The 23983-nt window shown below is 37.6% G+C and overlaps 2 protein-coding genes across 4 annotated transcripts; both read left to right on the top strand.

The window, feature by feature from the left end:
• The first annotated feature begins 703 nt into the window (after positions 1–703).
• LOC149735001 (cartilage oligomeric matrix protein-like) lies at positions 704–16382 on the top strand. Of its 2 annotated transcripts, none has more exons than XM_089879536.1 (21): positions 704–1062; positions 1575–1690; positions 2114–2228; positions 2637–2866; positions 3281–3422; positions 3708–3872; positions 4160–4344; positions 4793–4929; positions 5832–5910; positions 6327–6485; positions 6838–7050; positions 7325–7484; positions 7669–7835; positions 8242–8332; positions 10840–10947; positions 12404–12582; positions 13519–13662; positions 13965–14066; positions 14340–14540; positions 14792–14903; positions 15183–16382. In XM_089879536.1, the coding sequence occupies exons 1-21, from the start codon at positions 984–986 to the stop codon at positions 15224–15226; spliced, it is 2928 nt and encodes a 975-aa protein (XP_089735662.1). In that variant the 5' UTR covers positions 704–983; the 3' UTR covers positions 15227–16382. The 2 variants fall into 2 exon arrangements, with proteins under 2 accessions (XP_089735662.1, XP_089735663.1); XM_089879537.1 differs by having other exon boundaries at positions 706–1062; positions 3281–3416.
• Positions 16383–18421: 2039 nt separating this feature from the next.
• LOC149735000 (chymotrypsin B-like) lies at positions 18422–23778 on the top strand. Of its 2 annotated transcripts, XM_089879574.1 has the most exons (7): positions 18644–18786; positions 19500–19600; positions 20592–20707; positions 20989–21122; positions 21686–21847; positions 22418–22572; positions 23270–23778. In XM_089879574.1, the coding sequence occupies exons 1-7, from the start codon at positions 18684–18686 to the stop codon at positions 23549–23551; spliced, it is 1053 nt and encodes a 350-aa protein (XP_089735700.1). In that variant the 5' UTR covers positions 18644–18683; the 3' UTR covers positions 23552–23778. The 2 variants fall into 2 exon arrangements, with proteins under 2 accessions (XP_089735701.1, XP_089735700.1); XM_089879575.1 differs by lacking the exons at positions 22418–22572; positions 23270–23778 and adding an exon at positions 22061–22356 and having other exon boundaries at positions 18422–18786.
• The last annotated feature ends 205 nt before the right edge of the window (positions 23779–23983 follow it).

The raw sequence follows: 23983 nt of genomic DNA, 5'->3' as shown, positions 1-23983 counted from the left end.
CACTGCGCTGAAAAATCGTTGGTAATTGTTTCCGAACAAAAATTTGAAATACGCTTGAACAAAATATATAAAATATGCGAACCACTGATTAAACGTTTTGGTTTATTTATATGTTTTTCAATTCCACGCACCGTTTTGTTTGTAGCACAAAGCTGCAGCCAATTTAGTTCTAATATTTGTTATTGCGTTTCTAGCGTCAGTAACTTGCTTGTTTGTGCCAGTACAGTGCGAATAACACTTTGGTTTAAAAGTACACACAGCCCAACCTAATTAGTGGGGAGACATCGTCTTAAACGGACGTGCGAAACAAAGAACGATTGTCTGAGCACAAGAATCAGTTCTCCATATCCGAATTTGGGGTTGGCAAATTTTTACTCGAGGTCTGGTCTATATCAGTGTAGCTTTTTTAAAGTGCTGAATGAGGAAATACAGAGATTTTTGCAGACTTTTTGCAGCAGTGTTTAAGCCAGAATTCCTGAGTCAGATAAAATGGTTTGAGCGTTCATACATAAATTATTTATCTCCTTGGATCCAGTAGCGAATATCAGATTATCCAAAACAGCGAAATAAAGGAATTTGCAGTAAAAAAAAACAGTCGTTAAAACATGCTATGGGCAAAAATACTTGAAGAAAAGTTTCAGACATAGGCGTTGATGCTAAACCCATGATGTGTAACTATTATTTGTGTCTTTAGGGTGAACGGCAGTCGTTAGGAACTGCAGTAGGCCGGGGTAAGATGGAACATGTTTTCATTTTCTTTTATCGTCCCGTTTGGTAGTAAACAAAAAATATTTACGGAGTTATAAAACCGTATTTTCACGACTCTAAAAAAGCGTTGTTTATTGTTTAACACTCGATTAGAGAATATGGGGTAATAACGGTAGCCATCTTACCCCTATTTACTGTCTGCGCATTTATTCCGTTACGCTTTGGTCTATTGGGCCTCGATAATTATATTCCGTATACAGAACATAATAGGCAAAATGCGAAAGCTGAGAGACCTAATTACGGTCAGTGGTTTGCTGTTGTTTTCCTGTTTATCCACCGCACAGAACATAGCAGGTAAGTGACTTCTTTGTAGACATATTGTATGTAACACTCTAGCTTTATAAGTGTATCTTTCACACTTTAGTTTATGTACTTGTATTTTTTTATAAATTGTCGCACATAAGATTTGAGTCGTGTAATATGAATGGATAAGTGAATGTAACTTGCTTCATTCTCGAGTGACGGGGCAACGACACTCGTTGTAATAGGGGTTAATAGGGTGGGGGAAGATGGGACACCATAAGCACATAATATCTAAATATCTTGATCGTTTTTTAAACCGTTACCAACGTTCTATAGGAGTCGTGAGGATATAGTTTTATAATTATTTGAATGTTCTTGTTTACTACTAAATGGAACGAAGAAATGGAGTTAAAAGGTGTCCCATATTCCCCCACCCCACTGTATGTTTTATACACCTCGTACCCGCTTACTAGTTACCGCTTAAGTAACATGGCGGGTCATTATTTTATGTTTTAATTCATAAAGGACAAGTCGATTACGTTATACAAAACTGTCTCTTATAGATGTAAACCTCTTATCCTCGGTCGAGCAAGAAGCCACACAAAGACAACTTTCTACCAAAAGATTCCAAGAAACATTTACGAATTCGGAAGATGTGTTTTTGATTGCACAGTTTGAAGTAATTTTTTACTTATAAAATCCAAATATGAAACTTATATAATCAGAATTATATAACCTTATCTCCACGACTCTTAACGGCGTTGTTAATGTTAAAACACGTTTAGGAAATGGGGGACATTATGTGCTAATGGTATCCATCTTACCTCACAGTATGTTATGTGTTATCTAACCCCACAGTACTACATGGAGTAGGTGGGGGAAGATGGGACACATTTTCATTTTATTTTCTCGTCCCATTTGGCAGTAAACAAATAACATTAAAAAAATATAAAACTGTATCCTCACGACTTCCATAGATTGTTGTTAATCATTAAAACACGATCAGGATGTTTAGATATGACGTGCTAAAGGTGTCCCATATCTCACCCCACAGTACAACATTTATATATATATATTTTATTTACCAACTTCGTTTCTTTAGTCGATTTCTCAACGAAACTCTCGCATTTTTGCTCTCGAGCAAGTGACGCCCCGCTCACACCGTTACAGACCAACATCCGCTGTTGAACTATTGGTGAACAGCAGGACCGACACCGGTACGAGTGAATTTATTTATGTCTGGCATTCGTCATTGGTCAATGTACCAACTCGGACTTAAATCAAAGGATCAATTGCGTGTCTAACTATAGGACCTCATCTATATAGAATAAAATGTGTTTATACAATATTTGAGTAATAGGCAAACTCTGGCCTAAGGCGCTGGTCATCTGGACCCCGTGAGTGTCTCGCTGTATCAACCCACTCATATAGAATAATTTCAGTAGCGCACTATCAAACAGACTAAAGTAAAAGTTGTAAGCGGGCACTAGGTGTATGAAACAGGACACCCGTGGTAAAACAACTATCATTGCCTCGCCACACGAGGACAAATAAGTTATATTTATTCATTTATTCATTGTTAAGTTTCGTTTTGATTAGGTTACATTTTTTCATTCACTTACCAGTTTCGTTAAAATACGCCAACAACCATCGCGGCCACACATTACTCAAGTTCGAAGGCGCTGGAATATCCGCTAGAGGTCGCCATGTGCTTATACTTCACTTCAAGTCAACAGCCAGTGCATTGAGGACGTCACGCAATATTAAATTATTCGTTGACTGCTCCTTTATTAGGGAATTCCCCCGCGTTTCCGGCCTCGATGAAGCCATTTCATCAACTGGGCCCAGATCTCAGGTAAAGTATATTCAAAGTTAGGTTAATGTTAATATATACTATATACCTTTATTTAAAGCATGCGTTCATTGGTGACATAGTTACATAAGAGCAATTCGTAAATATGAGGTGTATGAAACAGAACACCCGTGTTTTACCACTTTTTTGATTATTTTAATTTATGGATGGCAGTTTAGATAACCCATCAGGAACAACTGGGTTGTAGTATTACGTTCATTCATTCATTCATTCATTCATTCATTCATTCATTCATTCATTCATTCATTCATTCATTCATTCATTCATTCATTCATTCATTCATTCATTCATTCATTCATTAAGCGTCTTGTCTAAATACACATACTTCCACAATGGTAGCTTCGTAGAGTCTCGAACCCATACATAAAAATTTATCAATTACCATTACACTTTCAGATCGTTATTGGTGGGCAACATTCAAGTGACACTCGCACGCACGTTATTGGACTTCGCGCCAAATTTGGCGGCACACTTAGTGATATACCTGAGACGAACGAATGTCGGCTGCAAACTGATCAATTCAATGAATTTGGTAAATGTAAATATCATTAAAAGCTTTAAAACGTCGTTTATAAAGAATATGCCTAATGTTTAAGCGTATACATATAGGTGGTCCCATTGTAAAACAAAAGACAATCACCCACAAAATTACAAACGTGGTAACTAGTAAGCGTACACGAGGTGTATGAGACAGAACACCCGTGTTATAACAACTGATATCGTAGCCAGGCCACGCAAAAATAAAGCAAGTCCCATAATTTATTTATTACTTGAATCATCTATGATTCTATATCGACTCTTTTAAATTGGCTAAAACTTCCAGCCACAACAATAGGAGCCGATAATGACGTAGCCACCGTGTTGGCTGCTCAGTTGCTGCAGTTTACTCGTATGATGACGTCACTGAAAACTGACATGAGACACATGGCGCAGGAGACTGCCCTCTTGCGGCAGACGATAATACGATGCCACGCCTGTGGTGGAGTAGGTGAGTCGAGTAGGATACGGTTAGCACATAATGTTCAATATTTTCTAATCGTGATTTAAATAATTAACAACTTTTTGCAGAGTCGCGAGTATACGCGTATATAGTTCTGTAAATATTTTTTTGTTTACTACCAAATGTTACGAAAAATGAAAATGAAAGCATGAACCATCTTACCCCAACCTACTACATATACATCTATAATTAATCACACAATGAAGCAAATCTTTATCAGTCGTAAAAAAGGGCACGACATGCCTAAATTTCATAACTTTATTCTTACTCTGAAGATGCTGCAACAGACGGTGGAAGCCAATCAATCCGTATTCCTACGACGCCACCTACCGACTGCGATGCGAACAACCCATGTTTTCAGGGAGTGCAATGCACTCAGAGTAACAGCGGCGAGGTCACGTGTGGATCCTGTCCAATGGGAATGATCGGCGACGGACGTGACTGCCAAGATATTGACGAGGTTTGAATTCTTTTGCATACTCGACAGTGAGCATGGGGTGTATGGATACACCATGTGTGTCTGGTGTATAAGAAGACACCTATGTTATAACTCGACAGTGAGCATGGGGTGTGTGAATACACCATGTGTGTCTGATGTATAAGAAGACACCTATGTTATAACTCGACAGTGAGCATGGGGTGTATGGATACACCATGTGTGTCTGGTGTATAAGAAGACACCCATGTTATAACTCGATAGTGAGCATGAGGTGTATGAATACACCATGTGTGTCTGGTGTATAAGAAGACACCTATGTTATAACTCGACAGCGAGCATGAGGTGTTTGAATACACCATATATGTATTTGATAAAGTTATGGTCTATTACAATACACACTACGGCCCGACAACGAGCATGAGGTAAATACCAACACCCAATATCCCACTTATAACATTCCCTTCCACAGTGCACTCGTGCCAACCCATGTTCACCACTGACAAGTTGTGTGAACACCGAACCCGGATACCAATGCACGCCATGTCCCCTTGGTTATACGGGTGGGGGCGCGGAAGGTATCGGAATAGACTACGCAAGATCTCACAGGTGTTTGTCTATATATTTATTATAGTAAAGTGGGGGAAGATGGGACACCTACTCGTTCTATTTTCTCGTCCTATTTAGTAGTCAACAAAAAAACATTCAAAGAATTATAAACCCGTATCCTCACAACCCCCATAGACCGTTGTTGATAGTTTTAAAACACGATCAGGATATTTGGATATTATATGTGCTAAAGATGTCCCATCTTCCCCAACCTACAATATGTAATACCGACCCGGTAACTACCAAAATGGTTTGTTCTGTAATCAAATTAAGTAAAACAATATAACCCTATATATAGTAGGGTGGGGGAAGATGGGACACCTTTCACACAGAATAACCAAATATCCTGATCGTGTTTTAAACAATTAACAACGGTCTATGGGAGCCGTGAGAATAAAGTTTTATAAAAAATCGTTGAATGTTTGTTTACTACTAAATTGGAGGAGAACATAGATTGAAAAGGTGTCCCATCTTCCCCCACCCTACTATACAGTTGTTTGTATTATAGTTTTACACCTAAAAGAAAAACTATTTGGGCAAACAGCTTGTTGTGCAGCACATAGTCGCAGTCCTTGCGCCTTTAGCACTCGCATAGTTGCTTACCCGAAACTGACGACCACGTTTAATTAAGTAATCTAGCTTACGGCGCCCATGCTGCTGTAAATAAGCGCCGCTTAATAGCTGCTTTGCTTGGCTGACTGTGTTACAGATTATGTGTTCAAGCTGAGACGGTTTGGCTTGCATATTTTGCTATGTATGAACTATACAGTATAGCTGTGTTTATTGAGCGACAATAAGAGTCAGATTAAGTGTTTATTTTTGTCAAAGTTTTGCTTGTAAAGGCTGTATATTGTTTAGAAACTGTTCTTTATACGTTGTTATAACAGCTTTGTTTGTTACAGGCAAGTTTGTACAGATATAGATGAATGTGAAATCCATAATGGTGGCTGTGGAAATCACTCGCAATGTATTAATACAGCGGTAAGTTTGTTTAGGATAGGTGTATATGTAACTAATAACCATGTTTAAATTTATGTGACTAGCTAGCCATACGTTATGCTGCATGCAGCTTAATGATACCATATAGGTTACGTTGGCGAACGTTATATTTATTTATCCTCACGTGTTGGGGCACCGGCATCATTCGTTAAAACACGGGTTTTATGTTTCCTACACCTCATGCCCGCTTACGAGTCACCACATAAGTAACTTATTTATCCTCACACGGCCGAAAAACGACAGCCGTTATAACACGGGTGTTATGTTTTGTACATTTCACATCCGCTTACGAGTTACCAAGTATGTGTCTTTGTGCGTCCTTAATAAACATACTTGCTTTTCGATAAAATAGTTGAAACATATCGACACGTATTTTATATAAAGATACGTTCTTTTAGGGTTCATTCCGTTGCGGGCAATGTCTACCAGGATACATAGGCCACCCTTCAATAGGTTGTGAACCAATGGAAAGATGCGGAGATCCAGCAAGAGGACAAATAGATTCATGTCATCCTTATGCTGAATGTTTGATTAGACGGAGAAACCCAATATGTCAGGTTTGTTTTACCGTATAGTATATTCAAATATATGATGCTGCGTATGTTAATTGGATACACACATAGGTGCCAAACTTGTGAAATGCAGTGTAATCTATATAATGTATTTACGTGTGGTTTTTTCTTTTTTTTCATTCTATTCTATCGTCTCATTTAGTGCTTTTCGAAACTGCACCGTTTTACTGTCTGTATTATTCCAAAGGGTTTATACGTAGTAGGTATGTCAAATACTGCGGGGTAAGATGGATATACCGTAAGCCCATAATTTCCTAATCGTGTTTTATAACAATTAACAATGTTCTTTTAGAGACTTGGTTCTTATATAGCGAAATAAACGTTGTTTCACATGCAGTGTACAGTCGGTTGGGCGGGCAACGGATTTATTTGTGGAATTGATTCTGACTTGGACGGATATCCAGATGCAGCCCTGCCATGCACTGAACAAACTTGTCGTAAGGATAATTGTAGATTGACACCGAACAGCGGGCAGGAAGACGAGGACTCTGATAGGATTGGAAACGCGTGCGATGATGATTCGGATAACGATGGAATAAACGATATACATGTAAGGATATTGTGATATATTCTAAGTAATGCTGATTAGGCAATCTGTTGCGTTCTGTGCGAATTGCCTATTTCCAGGGCTAAGGTATGTCAAATCCCTCAAAGAATAAAATGGGACCAAAAAAGCCTTCATCCCAGGTCTCGGGTGTACCTCACTGAAGACTCACCCTTATAGAACATGCAAAACAACAATTGCTAGATTGTTTTTAGACCCAGAATACACCTGACAGCAACAACATACTTATACGAAACCTAATTAATCGTTATTTCTACAGGATAACTGTCCCAACGTACCAAACTTGGATCAGCTCAACTCTGACTCCGACACAATGGGTGACGCATGTGATAATTGTGACGCAGTTCCTAATTTCGACCAATCAAATATCGACAACGATCAATATGGTGATGCATGTGACGTAGACAAAGATGGCGACGGTATGATATTTAAAACTTTAAAAGAATTATGCGTTTTGTCTATTTTTTTAGTTTTGTCTCAATTTTACGCACATGTGGTTTAAATACAACGTTTTCATACACTTAGTCCCCACTTATACCAGTTACCACGTATGTAACTTTGTAGGTGTTCATTTTTCTCTAAACCCAGTATCTTACAAACCAGGCATTGAAAACCGAAACGACAACTGCCCTAGCGTTCCTAACCCTAATCAAAACGACCTCGACAACGATGGTCTCGGAGACGTATGCGATAACTGCCCTGTTCATCCGAATCCACACCAGACTGATACTGATAATGACAGAGTTGGCGAACAATGCGATAATAATTTAGTAAGAAATTTTATTTTGATTTTAATTTTTCTGTATACCCGTAGAGTGTTAGAGGTTTTATTTGGGTGTTTTACTTACGTTTTTTTTACCCATAGCGTCTTCTGATTGACTGTCGTTTTGCTGCTAAATATCCTCTCTTAGTTGCATTTTTATATTAACTTGATTTATGTATACCAAACTTTACAATATTCATTTACACTTACTTATTCTCGCGATGCGGGGTAAGACAGTCGTAATAACACAGGTGTTCTGTTTCATGCAACTTGTGCACGCTTACCACGTTATGTAACCAAATGGGACAATTAAAGGAAGTGAAAACATGAATTATCTTACCCCAACCTACTACAACATACTAAGAAATACTTTTGTATATTTGTTGTATTGACTTAAATATATTCTCTTACAGGATAAAGACGGCGACGGAGTCCAAGACAACCGAGATAATTGCCCGAACGTAATCAACAGTTCTCAATTGGACACGGATAATGACGGAATAGGTAAGCCGCGAGATGGCGCTAATGAGTTACTTATATAGTACAACGGGAAAGACGGGACACTTTTAGCACAGTATGTCCAAATACCTTGATCGTAGTTTAAACAATTAACAACAGTCATATTCTTTATTTAGTAACAGATGGGACGAACACAGTATAAACAGGTGTCTCATCTTTCCCCACCCTACCATATTATTACATTATGCCAGGTATCGTAAATGACGTCACGTTTATTCCATGACGTCATGCAGTACGAAATGCAACTAACACGAACTAGTAATTGGCCATGCAGTCGAGGTATAGGGATAATGGGCATATAAAGTGTATAACCTAAACCCTGGGGCCTCGCCTAGGATCCACCCATATAGAACAGAAACTCTTTATATGCCAAACACTTTTCATTGATTTAAAATTAAGGAAGTAGCGATTACATAATCTACCTTCTGTTTCGTAACAATGCCTTTGTATATATTGACGCACGTGACGAAAGTACTTTGATATTTTGGGTTCCAGTCCAAAAATCCTGATCGTATCTTATTCTATTGTTTCGAAACGCATTATCTCCTAATCTACGCTTAGATAAGAACATACATATTAGATATAACTTTATACAATACCCACACAGTGCGTTTCTCAAGTTACAGGCACATTTGTTTATTATTTTATTTCAGAAAACTATTTTTCTCATGCCATATCGTATTTTCTGTCGTGTCGTAACAAAGACTTTATCGAAATGAAAATTATAATCGCTTAGCGGCTTTCCTGTTATAAGTCAGCCATTGTCGTTATACGAAAGCGGTAAGCCGCGTATTAAGCGTTATGTCGTCAATTTTGACAGTAGAGCTTCAATGCGGTGTGTCTGTTGGACAACGAACGAATTGTAAAAGTCTAGAGCGATGAAAAAGTGCCAATTACCTGCTATGCTAGGTACGTGATACATAATTCCATGGTCTATATTACATGCTATGAACCGTCTGGATATTCGGCGTATTAGTTTAATTACAATGTAATGTAAAGCAAAAACATAAACCCTCAATTATTCCAATACATACCGGGTTCTTTGGGAAAATATGTTTTATCGCGAAATTAAACATAATGGTTCAAATTTGACCCAGTTTTGTATTTGCCTTTACCATGTTATACACTCTACTAATATGTTTATAATTAACATCTTTACGACTTTTTTAAATATCGTTTTTAATATTAAAACGTTCAAGCCATAAAACCAATTCATTTAATTAGGAAAACAAAAACACTTCCATGTCTACATTAAACTATATTGTTCTTAATACATGATAATAATAAGATTTAGGAATTTTTTAGTGCTACACTAAGTAACAAAAACGTCACTAAATTCATTTTAAGGCGATTTTAACTCAACAAATTGCTTTAAAACGCGCCGTATAAGAAGCTCTCTTTGTGTAATCCAATTTTTTTTTCTGTAATATCCAACCAAAAATTTCGGTTATTTAAAATCCTTGTTTCCCGTCAATTTCTTGTTAATTTTTGCACTAATTCGTAAATCTGTTTGATAACTTATTAGTTAATAAAATGTAGTGTAAGGCGATATAGTGTGACAGTCGACATGCAGATTACAAAAAGGCGATAATAATTAATCGTTAAATACATCGGGGTTAATAAAAAAATGGCGATAACTGTGACAGTTTAACCCGGGCAAAATTGCCACAAATCCCGATGTATAATTTGCATTAAATTGGATTACATTTTCCAGGTCTCGAATTACCATAACTTTTATAAACATGATTGTCCTTTTTAAACAATTAAAAAGTCTAGATATATAGCAGTATGGGGGAGATAGGACGGCACTTTAGCACATAATATTCAAACATCCTGATCGTGTTTTAAATAATTAACAACGGTCTATGGGAGTCGTGAGGATACGTTTTATAATTCTTTGAATGTTCTTTGTTTACTACTAAATGCGACGATAAAATAGAATGAAAATGTGTCTTATTTTCCCCACCCTACTTTAGTAGGTATTTAACCAAGACCTCAATTACGTATCGTCCAAATATAGACTTTAGCCAGACCTTAATTCATTGTAAAATTTCCTAACTTGCGAATTATTTAGCGACCAACATAGTATATTTAGCAAACAGTAATATCGTGATATAGCAAGCTAATATAGTACAGCGGTGCGGTCTGAAATTGCCGAATCTCGAATCTACAAAACCATTGTTTATTTTCTGCCTCACTGTACAATTATTTTGGTTTTAACTCGACTGTTTACGAAAATTCTTTCGCGAAACGTCTTTTTCCCGCTTACTACGTATGTAACTTCGTGGGGGTATTACATGTTTCGTTGTTTTGCATGTCTGACCATTTGAACAACCCGTTTAGTGGCTACTGGGTTGCAGCTATGAACGTAAGTGTCTTGCCCAAGAACACATAGGCCACAATGGTAGCAGCATCGAGCATTAAGCCTACTATCATTTGGTTCCAATGCATACCAGCTACTGTACCATTTAATTACCATATTGTTGCTATAGGTGATGATTGTGACGACGATGACGACAACGATGGTATACCTGACGTCACCCCACCTGGTCCAGACAACTGTCGTCTCGTTTCCAACTTCGACCAACGTGATTTAAACGGTAAGTACATTTATAAAAGTTTTTAATGTTTTGATATATATAAAGTAGTGTGAGGGAAAACGAGATACCTTTTCATTCTATTTACTCGTTCCATTTGGTAGTAAACAAAGAACATTCAAGGGATTAGAAAACTGCATCCTCACGACTCCCATAGACCGTTGTTAATTGTTTAAAACTCAATCATGATGTTTATATATTGTGTGTTAAAGGTGTCCCGTCTTCTGCCATCTTACTATAGTACAGAATAATATGCGTATATATTTTCCAAACATACACCTGCTATGACGTTACGATTACCAGCATATAAGTTGCAAAGGTTAGAATTTATGTCGTTTAAACGTTTTTGGCAGCTTTGTGTGAAATCGCGGCTATGCAAGTCTGATAATTCGCCTACATGACCACGCATACTGTGCGTGCAAATAGACCAACGCGTATTCGCAAAGTCCGCGTCCAGGTTTAGCGGTCATGAGGCTTTAACTCATAATCGGTTTAAGGCGAACTGACTACAAGAGACACATGTTATGCTAGCGTTTATTCTTGTGTACACTGTCACCAGATCTAAACGTCTTAACCCAGACAACGGGTTAAATACGTTCCTCTTCTCGAGACACGTAAATACAGACACGGTTTTTGACATGTCTGTTAATAAAACCGTTTTACCGGAATAATAGTATATAAACTGAATCGTATGACATCGGATTTGTTAAAAATGTCGACTGCATACACCTGCTGTAGGTGTTTCGCCTTTTAAAATTAAGAAACTCGTCACAAAAGGTTCATTAATAAAAAAACAACAAAAAATCACCCACAAAGTAACATACGTGGTAGCGTAAGCATGCACAAGGTGTATGCAAAAACACCCGCGTTACAACGACTGTTGTTCCCCCGCCATGCGAGGATAAAGCATTTTCAAACCGAAAACAGCCGCGCAGTAATTGGAGTGAATGCGACATATAACATTGGAATTCCCGCACACAAGTTCAGTTCATTGTTTTTCGCGTTCACAAGAGTTTGACCAAGTTCACGTAAAGTGCAAGAGTTTGAGAAGAGGCCGCAAACCAAAAATACCTTGTTTTCGACAACCGCGCTGCATACTGCTGACTTGCATACTTAAAGGTTGCTTACACCAACGCATATGCTTGCTATAATTAACATATTGTTAATAGGCCACTTGAAGTAATTGTATGTTTCGGTATAAGAGTCGCCAAAGTTAAATTTAAGGAGAAAAACAGCCATTTTTATACGATTGGATTTAATTAATCTGACCGCCCACGAACGTCGGAAACAAAAATGCGTTGCAGAACTATCAGTCTATGTACATAAAGAAATAAAAATAACAAATGTCCCCCACAAAGTAACATATTTGGTAACTAGTAAGATATCACGTCATTTGCCCCATCAAGCAAGAACAAACCAAGTTACATTCACTTTTTAATCATTACTTTACTGTCATTAGGAGACGGAGTCGGTGACGTATGCGAGTTCGACTTCGACGCCGATCAGATCGAAGACAGATTCGACGTATGTCCGGAAAACGCGGAGGTTCACCAAACCGATTTCCGGATGTACCAGACTGTCACGCTTGATCCGCTTGGGGATGCACAGATTGATCCTTTATGGGTTGTGCAGAATCAGGCAAGAGAATTTCCCATTTTATTTGTTACATGGTGGTATGCCAGGTATGGTATATGATTTACTTCGAAGCGCACAGGTTTCTAATTACCGTTTTAGTCTAAGGTTTAGCGTGAACAAACAGTAGGTAGGTTTATAAAAAAACAAGTTTTCCTTTTGTTTTATCGGACAAATTTTTTGGGGGGGATTTACTATTTGTTCACGCTAAACCTTAGACTATAACGGTAACTAGAAACCTGTGCGTTTGGGCAGAGTGAGCCTATATAAGAAATATACTAGGCTTGGAACAACGCTACCGATAGTATTGTTCCAACCCAGTGGTGGCGAATGGGTTGTAGCACCTTGGGGGCCAGAGTAATAGGCTCACTCTGACCAAAATCTCAGGTCCATTTGCGTGTCAGGCTGTAGGCCTCATCCCTATATAATGGAAAAAGTTCAACTTTTCAATAAAACAAAACAACAATACAATGAGAGAGCATTTTCTCTCTGTATATATACCAGTTTAGTATTCCAAGTCAAAAGGTAGACAAAACACCAAAAAGAAGTTTTAGAACCACAAATCCTATCCGATTAAATGAAAATCCAACGAATTTCTTACATTCTATATCGACACTCCTTGTGACTAAGCTTTCGAAATTGTATAAATTACGTCATGGATTTATTAATCTGTGCAACCACACGTAAATAAACTGCGTAATACAATACCGTAAGCGACAGCTATTGTATAACGGACGCTTTGTCTTTAGGATAAGTCTCGTTAGTTCATTTTTACATTTAAAGTTAAAAGCAGTCGGAAACTAAATATAAAGCAAAAATGGAACCATATTTACTCCTTTTTTCAAATTGTTTTTCGTGTTTTCTGTTATAACAGTTTTTCTTATAAAAAAATGAGCTTTCATATTTTTATTCCCCACTCTAAAAATACTGTTTTTATTTCAGGGGCGTGAAATCATACAGATAATGAACAGTGATCCTGGGTTGGCCATTGGCCACACCGCGTTTAAAGGCGTGGATTTCACCGGCACGTTTTACGTGAACACAGTTACTGACGATGATTATGCAGGTTTTATATTCGCTTATCAGGTAAGAATAGAGTTATTAGCGCTCTTGTGTATTGCTTTAAGGTTGTACTGGTACGTTACTCGGCGCTGCTGTTGCAGGCGTGTGTGTCTCTGGGTGAGACACGTAACTCCAATTGCTCCAACCCAGTGGTCACTGATTGGTTGTCTAAATTATCATACTTTTAAAAAAACAAAACATCTTTCTAAAATAATCACCCACAAAGTTACATACGTGGTAAGCAGTCACGAGGTGTACGCAAAAACACCCGTGTTATAACGACTGTGGTTTCCCCCACGCGTTTTTAATCATTATTTCAATTTTAGGACAGCAGTAGTTTCTACACTGTTATGTGGAAGCAATCAAAGCAAACTTACTGGCAGTCGACTCCGTTTCGCGCAGTTGCTCAACCTGGTATCCAACTAAAGGTATGTGTTCGTATTTAACAATTCATTACGTGTAAAATACTGACGACTTAACCTCCCTAGGGGTAAATATACTGGGACCAATAAGCTCACATACCAGGTTTTAGCTGTGCGTCTCTGAAGACCTCACCCTCATAGAATAGACTGGGGCCAATAAGCCCACATCTCAGGTCCCAAGTGTATACCTCACTAAAGACCTAATAACGTCTATACTTAACCTACATGGCTATTACATTATCCTTACATACAGCTTTTTACAAATTTCAATATATTTAGGTGGTTAAGTCAGAGACTGGGCCAGGTGAGACGCTTCGTAACTCTCTATGGGAAACTGGGGATACACCAAACCAAGTTCGACTACTATGGAAAGATCCTTTAGACGCTGGGTGGAAAGACAGAACATCTTATAGGTGGCAGTTAATACATCGGCCATCAGTTGGATACATAAGGCTTAAGATGTTTGAAGGAGCAAAACTGGTAAGTGTGTGTTTCTGCAGGCTATGCTAGGTTCGGCCTCGTAAAACTATACACTGTATACTAATGCATGTGTGTGTTAGATATAGTACTGTGGGGTAAGGTGGATACCGTTAAAACATAATATTTCATATTTTCTGGTCGTATTTTAACAATCAACAACACTGTTTTAGAGCCGTGAGAATACGGTTATATATTTTTATAACTATCCTTTGCTTATTTCTGGTCGAGTAAATACTCTTTGTTTGCTATAGGCTGCTGATTCTGGCATGATATTGGACTCTACTATGAAAGGCGGTCGGTTGGGAGTGTTCTGTTTTTCGCAAGAGAACGTAATATGGTCAAACCTACAGTATAGATGTAACGGTAAGTGCTAACTATATAGTCATATGTAGATCTAGAGATTAGACCGGGACCAATAAGCCTACACCCTAAGTCTCAGGTGTGTCTCACTGAAGACCTCACCCTCATACAATAGAATAGACTGGGACCAATAAGCCTACATCCCAGGTCTCAGGTGTACCTCACTGAAGACCTCACTCTTATAGAGTAAAATACATTGGGACCAATAAGCCTAGGCTGCATTTCAAGTTACAGATAAGAAAAAATGAATTTGTCACTCTAAAAATAACTATTTTTATCCAGATACGATTCCAAACGACTTTTTCCCGACTGGTGAAAGGCCATGAGAGGACCAGTTTATTTCAAGACTGTCACATCACTTTTATAAACGCTTTACTAACCTAAAAAAACACAAGTGCTATATTACACTGCAAAACTACATGCTATAATACACTGCAAAACTACACAATTATTGAAACCTATTAAGTCGTCTGTTACGCGCAAAATGACGATTGTGGAGTGTTTAGTAACCTGCAGTTTGTCATAATACATATATGTGGCGTATATAATGTTAGTTCTTATGTTTAAACTTTAAAATTTGAATTTAAAACTGTGGACTAGCCGTTCGCGCGCAAATACATAAATTTCGTCGATTTTAAAAACAGTTTACGCGTAGACCGCATTTTTAACATTAAGCTATACTGTTCGCACGAATAAATATACTATATAGTAAGTTGGGCTATAATAGTCCGGGTTTTCACTCTCTTTTATTGCATCTATGAGTATTAACAGTATATACACGTATTCTCACGACTCTAGAAGTTTTAAATTGTTAAAATCGATTAGGAAATATAGGATATTATGTGCTAACGGTATCAATCTTACTATACTATATGTAGCTTTAAACTACATACATGGGTAACCTGGCTATGCTAGTTTGTTGTTGTGAGCTACAAAATCCTCTTAAAACACATTTCGCATATTTCATGCTAATACACGACAATGAGACGCTTATTAATCAAATCTAATTAAGTTTGCATGCCCAAATCAACTTAGTTTCTGAAATCGGATTACACACACGTATAAGGATGTCTCACAAAACGGGAGGTGTTTGCAAAATAGTTTGAACATGTTTACCTGCAAAAGTTATTTCGAAGACCAAATTTCTGCCATTTTGAAAATGAAATGCCTCGCGCGTAAAAGGCTCTAATTACCTTATTATTGGTCAATTACGGTCGCAACAGCATAATATGTCAAAGTTTACAAGGCATAGTTCAATAATTATACATAAACCGATAATTATTTAGGCATGATAATTATATATAAACTGACATGATTTTAAATGCAGTTGATTACCAACTGAAACATCTTTCCCAATCAGGATTTGAACACAACACCTTTTTTTGTACACGAACCAAAAATTAATCGCACACGAAAATTATATATAAACTTACACACAAACTGTATTTGGATTTGTTTACCAAATAAAAACAACTTACCTGGCCCGGATTTGAACACCACACCTTTTGATCACAGTTTTTCGTTTTGCACACGACCAAAATCAATCAGTCTCGCGCCTAATCAATTTAAAACCAACTTTTTCGATTGCTGTACCGTGCCAGATCAATTAGAGTGCCAAGCCCCTAATAATTACAAACACACTGCAGGCAGAGTTCGTTTATTTACATCGTTAGGCGCTAGCTTGCAACTGGGACACAGTTTTGAGAAATCAGTTTAGATACTATCACGTTATGCGTGTGACTTTAGTTAAAATTTATAAGTTTATAATTCGATAGAAATAGTTTCGGAAGTAATCTTAAGCATCAGATTGAACTAGAAGTTTTGGTAAAAAGCAGGATAAGAATAAAGACGCATAAAGATGCATAATTATGTTAGCCCGATATGTTGCATCAGTTGTGTTTAAGATTGTTGCATATTGATTGAAACTGAATGACTGAATGAATATAAATAAATTAATACAAATGAATGAATGAAAGAAAGAATATGAATTTATCAACATTGGAGAATGAATATTAGTGAATAAATACAATTAATGTGAATAAATATAAGTGCGGTGCAGCGACAGTCGATGTAAAATGGGTGCCTTATATTGCACATACCTCGCGCTCGCTTATGAGTTACCACGTGTATGTTGCTTAGCTATATTGCGATTGTTTTATTATAAACAGGTTAAACTGTAGTGGGTGTTTATGCAGTAAGTAAAAAAAGCTTAAAAATCATAGCCCCGTCGTAGTAGGTATATTGTAATAGCTTGACTAGATGTTACTTTGTGGGCGATTATATACGGTTGGGAAGACGGGACACCTTTAGCACATAATATCCAAATATCCTGACCGCGTTTTTAACAAATAACAACGGTCTATGGGAGTCGTGAAGATAAGATTTTATAATTCTTCGAATATTCTTCGTTTGCCACTAAATGGGATATGAAAACAGAATAAAAATGTGTCCCGTCTTCTCCACGCCCTGCTATATATTCTTTTGTACGGTTATACTCTGCATATTCTAAAGTATTTATAAAAGTTTTGAAAGTTAAAATTACAGCCACGTCGAAATAGCGATTGAGATAGCGTGACTAGAGTGTATGATTATCCTTTAATACCGGGACTTGCTGGGTACTTCGTGCAACCGCAGCGATATCGGTTATGCTAGTCGATTATTAAAACCACATAGTTAGCTGTTGTAGTATCGTCCGTCGCACTTTAACAGTAAATGCAAATTTACAGTAAAATGCAATTTTAGAGCAAAGTAATTGATTAGTGCGTTGTGTGTATAACAGTATTTGCAGCCAGTTTGGCAAAAATAGGAAAAAAGTTCACGGCAGCGGTAAATAAACGTATCGACTGTCATTAATACTTTATTGCGATTTTAAAAGCGTTAAAATTGCGCGGTTCATTAATACTTTTTGTATCCAACGTGTACCTACTTTACGTGGGATTTTTTAAATGCTTAAATTTAATATGAGATCCTTAATTATGAAGTAGTATCGCAATACCGTGGGTAGAATAAATATGAAGTACATTTTAATTCACGGAATCGCTACCGATAGTATCGTGTCACATATACCGCAAAATACAGCGTTAAACTAGCCGATATTAATTTAATTTAATAAGGTAGTAAGGCAGTAGTAATCAAGCCAGGGATTTTCCCAACCCTATTTGGTATTTTTACCACAAACCATGAGTTACGTACATGCGGTAACTGTAAGCTCGTAAATATAAACGAAAACGCCTGTTCATTTTTGCAGACGTTCTATATAGGATATTTAATAGCTGACACAGAGCTTTATAAAATCGGTGTATAGCTAGCGAAACGCCGTTGCAGAAGGTTAAGAATTGTTTTAGAATTAATCCATGCTTTAAAGGTAATTCAGCTCTTCAGTTGTGTGAAGATACAGTTGCGTGAACAGTTGAGTTCTCTATGCGCGTGAATTAGAAATACTATTTTCATGAAAAATATTGTTATTGGGTGAAACACGTGATTTACTTTCCAAGATGAAGCCCCAAATTAAACCTAAGTATACAAAAAGAGTATAAGTTTGCGCAATGAATTGTAGTATTTTACTGTTCGTTCAAGATCGACGTTTTTTCAAGTCCCCTGCGGAACTTGAAGCAATGATTTCCGGCGATACTTTTTGGCGTTTAGTTGATGGCGTTGGTTAAACTAGCTTTGCGAAAATAAACGAAATAGTACAAACAAAAGGTTTAGGCCACAGTATAGGCATATTGTTTTGTAGTCATATATATTCATAAATTTATTACACTTTTCAGAAGTTAAGTAAAGATGCATTATCAATGTAAATTTGGTGGTAATATGCGAACCCTGACGTATATTATGTTTATAGCATGTTTTCTATCAAACTATACCTACCACGCACAATATACAAGTAAGTATATATATATATATAGTAAGGTGGGGAAAATGAGACACCTTTAGCACATATAGTATCCAAATATCCTGATCGTGTTTTAAACAAATAACAAAGGTCTATGTGGGTCGTGAGGATACGGTTTTGTAATATTTTGAATGTTCTTTGTTTACTACGATATGGGGCAAGAAGATAGAATGAAAATGTGTCTCATCTTCCCCCACACTACTATATATAGCAAACATATTATTATGCAAAATGTATTGAATGAATATAACAAAATGTGTTGTATATATTTTATATATATGAATGAATGTAACTTGGTTATACCTGCCTGGCGGGCAGCGACAGCCGTTATAACAGGGGTGTTCTGTTTCATACACCTTCTTATATGGGTTAACTAATACATTGTAACTTTTTAGTAATTTTTTTTCTGTCTGCCCTGTTTATAATAATTCTTCATTCATGCCTTATAACATGTCCGTATATTTCTTTGTTATCACATACTTTTGCACTAAATATGCATTGTGTAATTTAAGGAATGTCACCCTATATAGATTAGCAATGCCTCCCAGTGTTTACCCTACGGTTGGATCAACGTGGATGCTAAACAGATAAAGTTATTGCATTCACCACATTATTCAATTAAGTTTACTGTTTTTGACAATTATGCTCAGTGTAGCTTTATTTTAACACCATGGGCACTTAATTTACGAAACCAACCTGTACAGGGAGAAACCTGACCAGTAGGCGTTGCGGATTTTCTCTTGTCAGTCCGAACCTAAGGATCGTAGGCGGTGGTGAAGCAGTCCCTCATTCATGGCCATGGATGGTACGTATTCTGTATTTCATGTTGTATATATTGCAGTGATATATCTATAAGCTTACATTATTTGACTGCAAAAACTTTTCGCAAGACATATATAGTAGAGTGGGGTAGGATGAGACAGCGTTTTATTCTTTTTTTTCGCTTCATTTGTTAGTAAACAAAGAACATTCCAATGACAATTAAACTGTATGCTCGCAACTTCCATAGACCATTGTTAATTGTTTAAAATATTTTTTTCTTTTATTGCCTCACTTGGTAGTAAACAAAAGTACCTAAATAGTTATATAACCGTTTCCCCACCGGCGCCGTGGCGTAGTGGTTAGCGCGCCTGCCTGTAACCATTAGGTAATGGATTCAAGGCTCGTCACTGCTATCATTGTGGGCGTATGTGTCCTTGGGCAAGACACTTAACGGCAATTGCTCCAACCCAGTGGCCACTAATGGGTTGTCCAAATTATCAGCCATACATAAAAAATGAAAAAATCCAACAAAAAAATAATCACCCACAAAGTAACATATATGGTAACTCGTAAGCTGGCACGAGGTGTTAAACCCGTGTGATAACGACTGTCGTTTTCCGGCCACGCGAGGATAAAGTAAGTTACATTCATTCATTCTATTATAAAGGAACGTTGTTAAAGACACGATCAGGAAATATGGGATATTATGCGGTAACAGTATCCATCTTGCCTTACAGTACTAAAATATCTATAAATTTAGATCAACCAAATTTAATTTTCCAATTGAAACAGAAAGTCTGGGATTTAAGTGCTAGAAGTATCCAGCTATCCCGCCTTAAGGTGGCTGTGCACAGTATCCGTAATTCGTCCGTTTTGTCTGTTTTGTCCGAATTTCGCTGCCGCACGCGGAATTCGGAATTGAGTTTGCATACGACTTCGCAAGCCAATTCGCATGCCGGATACTGTGATACAGCCACCTTTAGTAGTACATTTGCCATTAAATTTTTAGATTAATTAAACTTCTATTTATACAGCTGAGCCTCGACACAACGGGTACCAATGCGTTGAGACGAAAAGGTCATTCATGCGGTGCTGTACTTATATCAGCAGGTTGGGCGCTCACAGCGGCACACTGCCTAGATGACCCAAGGTGCGCAATATAGTAATGTGGGGGTAGATAAGTCACCTTTTTATTCTTTTTCTCGTCCCATTTGGTAGTAAACAAAGAACATTCAAAGAATTATAAAACCTGTATCCTCACAACTCCCATAGACCGTTGTTAATTGTTTAAAACACGATCAGGTTTTTGGATAGTATGTGCTAAAGATGACGATCTTACCCCACAGTACTAAACAAGATCCCATCAAAAATGTTACCAAATGTTTTTCTTATAAAAAGACTCCTTTGAAATGTTCCATTTGGTTCCTGCAGGCAGCCAAACCGATTCCCAGTAACCGCTCCAACCACTTGGAGAGTAACTGCTGGGATGCATGAGAGGGGTATTGAATCTTCTGACAGACGATGGTGGCAAGTCAGCGGGGTCAGAAGATTTTTTGCTCACTATGGTAAGTGAATAATAACTGTAGCTTGCTTAGCATAGCGGGGCAACAACAGTGGTTACAACACGGGTGTTCTGTTTCATACACTTTGTGTCCGTCTTAGGAGTAACCACGTATCTAACTTGTTCATCTCTGTCGCGTGGTGGGGCAACGACATTCGTTATTACACAGGTGGCCTGTTTCATACACTTCGTGCACACGGGGTAACGCGTATGTAACTTTTATTTTAATTAAATACAACTCCATATGAGTTGATTTATACTGTATTGTTGATTTAGCAGCCATGTTAATGTTTGATATTTTACCCAAGTATATTTTTTCATAGCTTTTTTATGACTGTTGCTTTTATTGCAGTTGGGACACATTCAACACATATTATCTAAATATCCCGATCGTGTTTTACACAATTAACAACGCCATATGGGAGTCGCTATAATACCGTTTTGGAATTCTTTGAATGCCCTTTGCTTATTGCCAAATGTGACTAGAAATTAGAATAAAAAGGTGTCCCATCTTCCCCCACTCTACTATTTAAATTACGTCTTGCTTTAACCCCTTTGTGTTTTCAGGCTTTGTGGATTTAATACGATCAGCAAAGAATGACATAGCTTTGTTACAACTTTCCCACCCTTTTATACTGACACCGTACATTCAACCGATATGTTTGCCTGAAGGAAGGGTCACTCAAGCGGGGTGGAGAAACTGCTTCACTGCCGGCTGGGGAACATTAGGTAAAGCTAGCTTATTACATTACTAATGAAATCAACATGTAAAGTACAACGGTAGCAGCGCCTATATTTAAAATTAGTAAAAGTATTCTATACGTCATTATTTAGATAAGAAATATTAGGTCTTTAAAGTTAGATCGTTCTTACCAATGGGGTTACCATACATTAAAGTACAACGGTAGCAGCTCCCTTGAACCCGTTTTCTCTTTGTTAAAGGCGATAGAAGCGGGAGCGCTGTAACCAGCACAAACAGTCGTTATAAAGGTAGAAGACCAAACAAGGGTATTCAAAATAATTCAAAAAGCACGTTAAAAGTTTTCACAAAAAAAACAAGTCTAAAGGGTACACAGTATCCGAATTTCGTCCGTTTTGTCTGTTTTGTTCGGATTTCGCTACCGCATGCGGAACTGGGTAATGAGTTTGCACGACTTTGTAAGCGAATTCGCATGCCGGGTACTGTGTACAGCCACCTTTACTGTATATCTATAGTATACTGAAGTATATCCATAGTATACTGAAGTCACTTCAGTATACTATGTTATATCTCTATATAAACAACGTTTCTCGACACAGCTTATGGCAGTCGACAATACTCACTTACCCTCCATGAAGTAGAGGTACCAATCGTGACCTACCAGACTTGCAGAGCACGATTTGGAAACAGCGTCAACAGTTTCTTACATCTCTGTGCTGGGGATTGGAATAGAGGACAACGGGATAGCTGTAAAGTAAGCTGTGTACTTATTTTAGGTGCATAGAGTAGGCTGGGGAAAGATGGTACACCTTTTTATTCTATTTTATCGTCCCATTTAGTAGTAAACAAATAAATTTAAAAGGTAATGAAATCGTATCTTCAAGATTCCCATAGACTGTTGTTATTGTTTAAAACACGGTCAGGATATTTGGATATTGTGTGCTAAAGGTGTCCCATCTTCTCCCACCCTTCTGTATATACCGGCGCCGTGGCAAAATTGGTAGCGCGCCTTTATGTGTCCTTGGACAAGACACTTAACGGAAATTGCCCCAACCCAGTGATGGCGTGTCCATAAGAGTCACTATACTGGGTTGATCAACGATCACCCATAAAGTTACATACGTGGCACAAGGTGTATGAAAGAGAACACCCATGTTATATATAACGATTGTCGTTTTTCGGTCATGAGGGGATAGAAAGGAAGTTACACTTATTCATTCATAGTAGGCCTATACGGTCGGTTAGATTGGCTCTTGTTTTTATTCTCTTTGGTCTTCCCTTTTACTACAAACCAGCGTTGTCAATTGGTAAAAACAAGCGAAACGGCGGGAAAGTAATGGAAAACGACAGTACCCCACAGTAATAAATAACTAATTATAGTCCAGCCTTTACAAGCATTTTCGGTGTGAACTAATTCAAATCATCCATGGGCTATTTTTTCTGTATTGTAGGGTGACAGTGGTGGACCTTTGGCCTGTCAGCGCGAAGATTTTAGCTGGTACCTCGCCGGCATTGTATCCTGGGGTCATAGATGCGGACTGCGGAATACACCTGGTGTATACACAAGCGTTGTACATTACGAAGATTGGATAAGCGCATATATAAGATATTTTGAACCGGAATCCGTGGAAATGTACCAGAGAAGGTTAAGCAGGACTCGGTCAAAGCGAGAAACGAATGGCCAGACGCCTTTTGCTGTAAGGCTGTTTCCAATGCAAAGAAAACCGACATAAAACACCAGTTTCGCGTATCGTTGTATTTATTTCAAGTTTCTTTATTTTTGTTTATTATTTTTTAATTCTACGACGCGGAAATTGATTCGCCGATATTTGACTTTGCTTTTGTAGATTCCCTTTCTTTTTCATGTGATTTCAATAAGGCTACATTTGCCTGCTGTTCAAATTAACCGGAATTCAGACCATTAAAAACTTTTCTGTGTAGGCCACGGTCCGTTTGTAAACGTTTATAAATATATATTGTTTTTTAGAATCTATTTTAACCGGAGTAATATTTTTCGGGGAGTTAAAAAGCGTTACAGTGCAAGAACGCCACCTTGCGAACCTTGTCAAAAAACAGCGCTGGCAGATTTTGAGAAAGTTTTAACAAGATGTTATGTGTTGTTTGCTTGTCTAAAATTTAGTTATGCGATTAAACGTTTTTATAAT

This window comes from Ciona robusta, chromosome 6 (genome assembly GCF_009617815.1).
Source record: "Ciona robusta chromosome 6, ASM961781v2".
NCBI classification, from domain to species: Eukaryota; Metazoa; Chordata; class Ascidiacea; order Phlebobranchia; family Cionidae; genus Ciona; species Ciona robusta.
The sequence above is the reverse complement of the archived record's forward strand: the minus strand, read 5'-3'. Positions and strand labels throughout refer to the sequence as shown.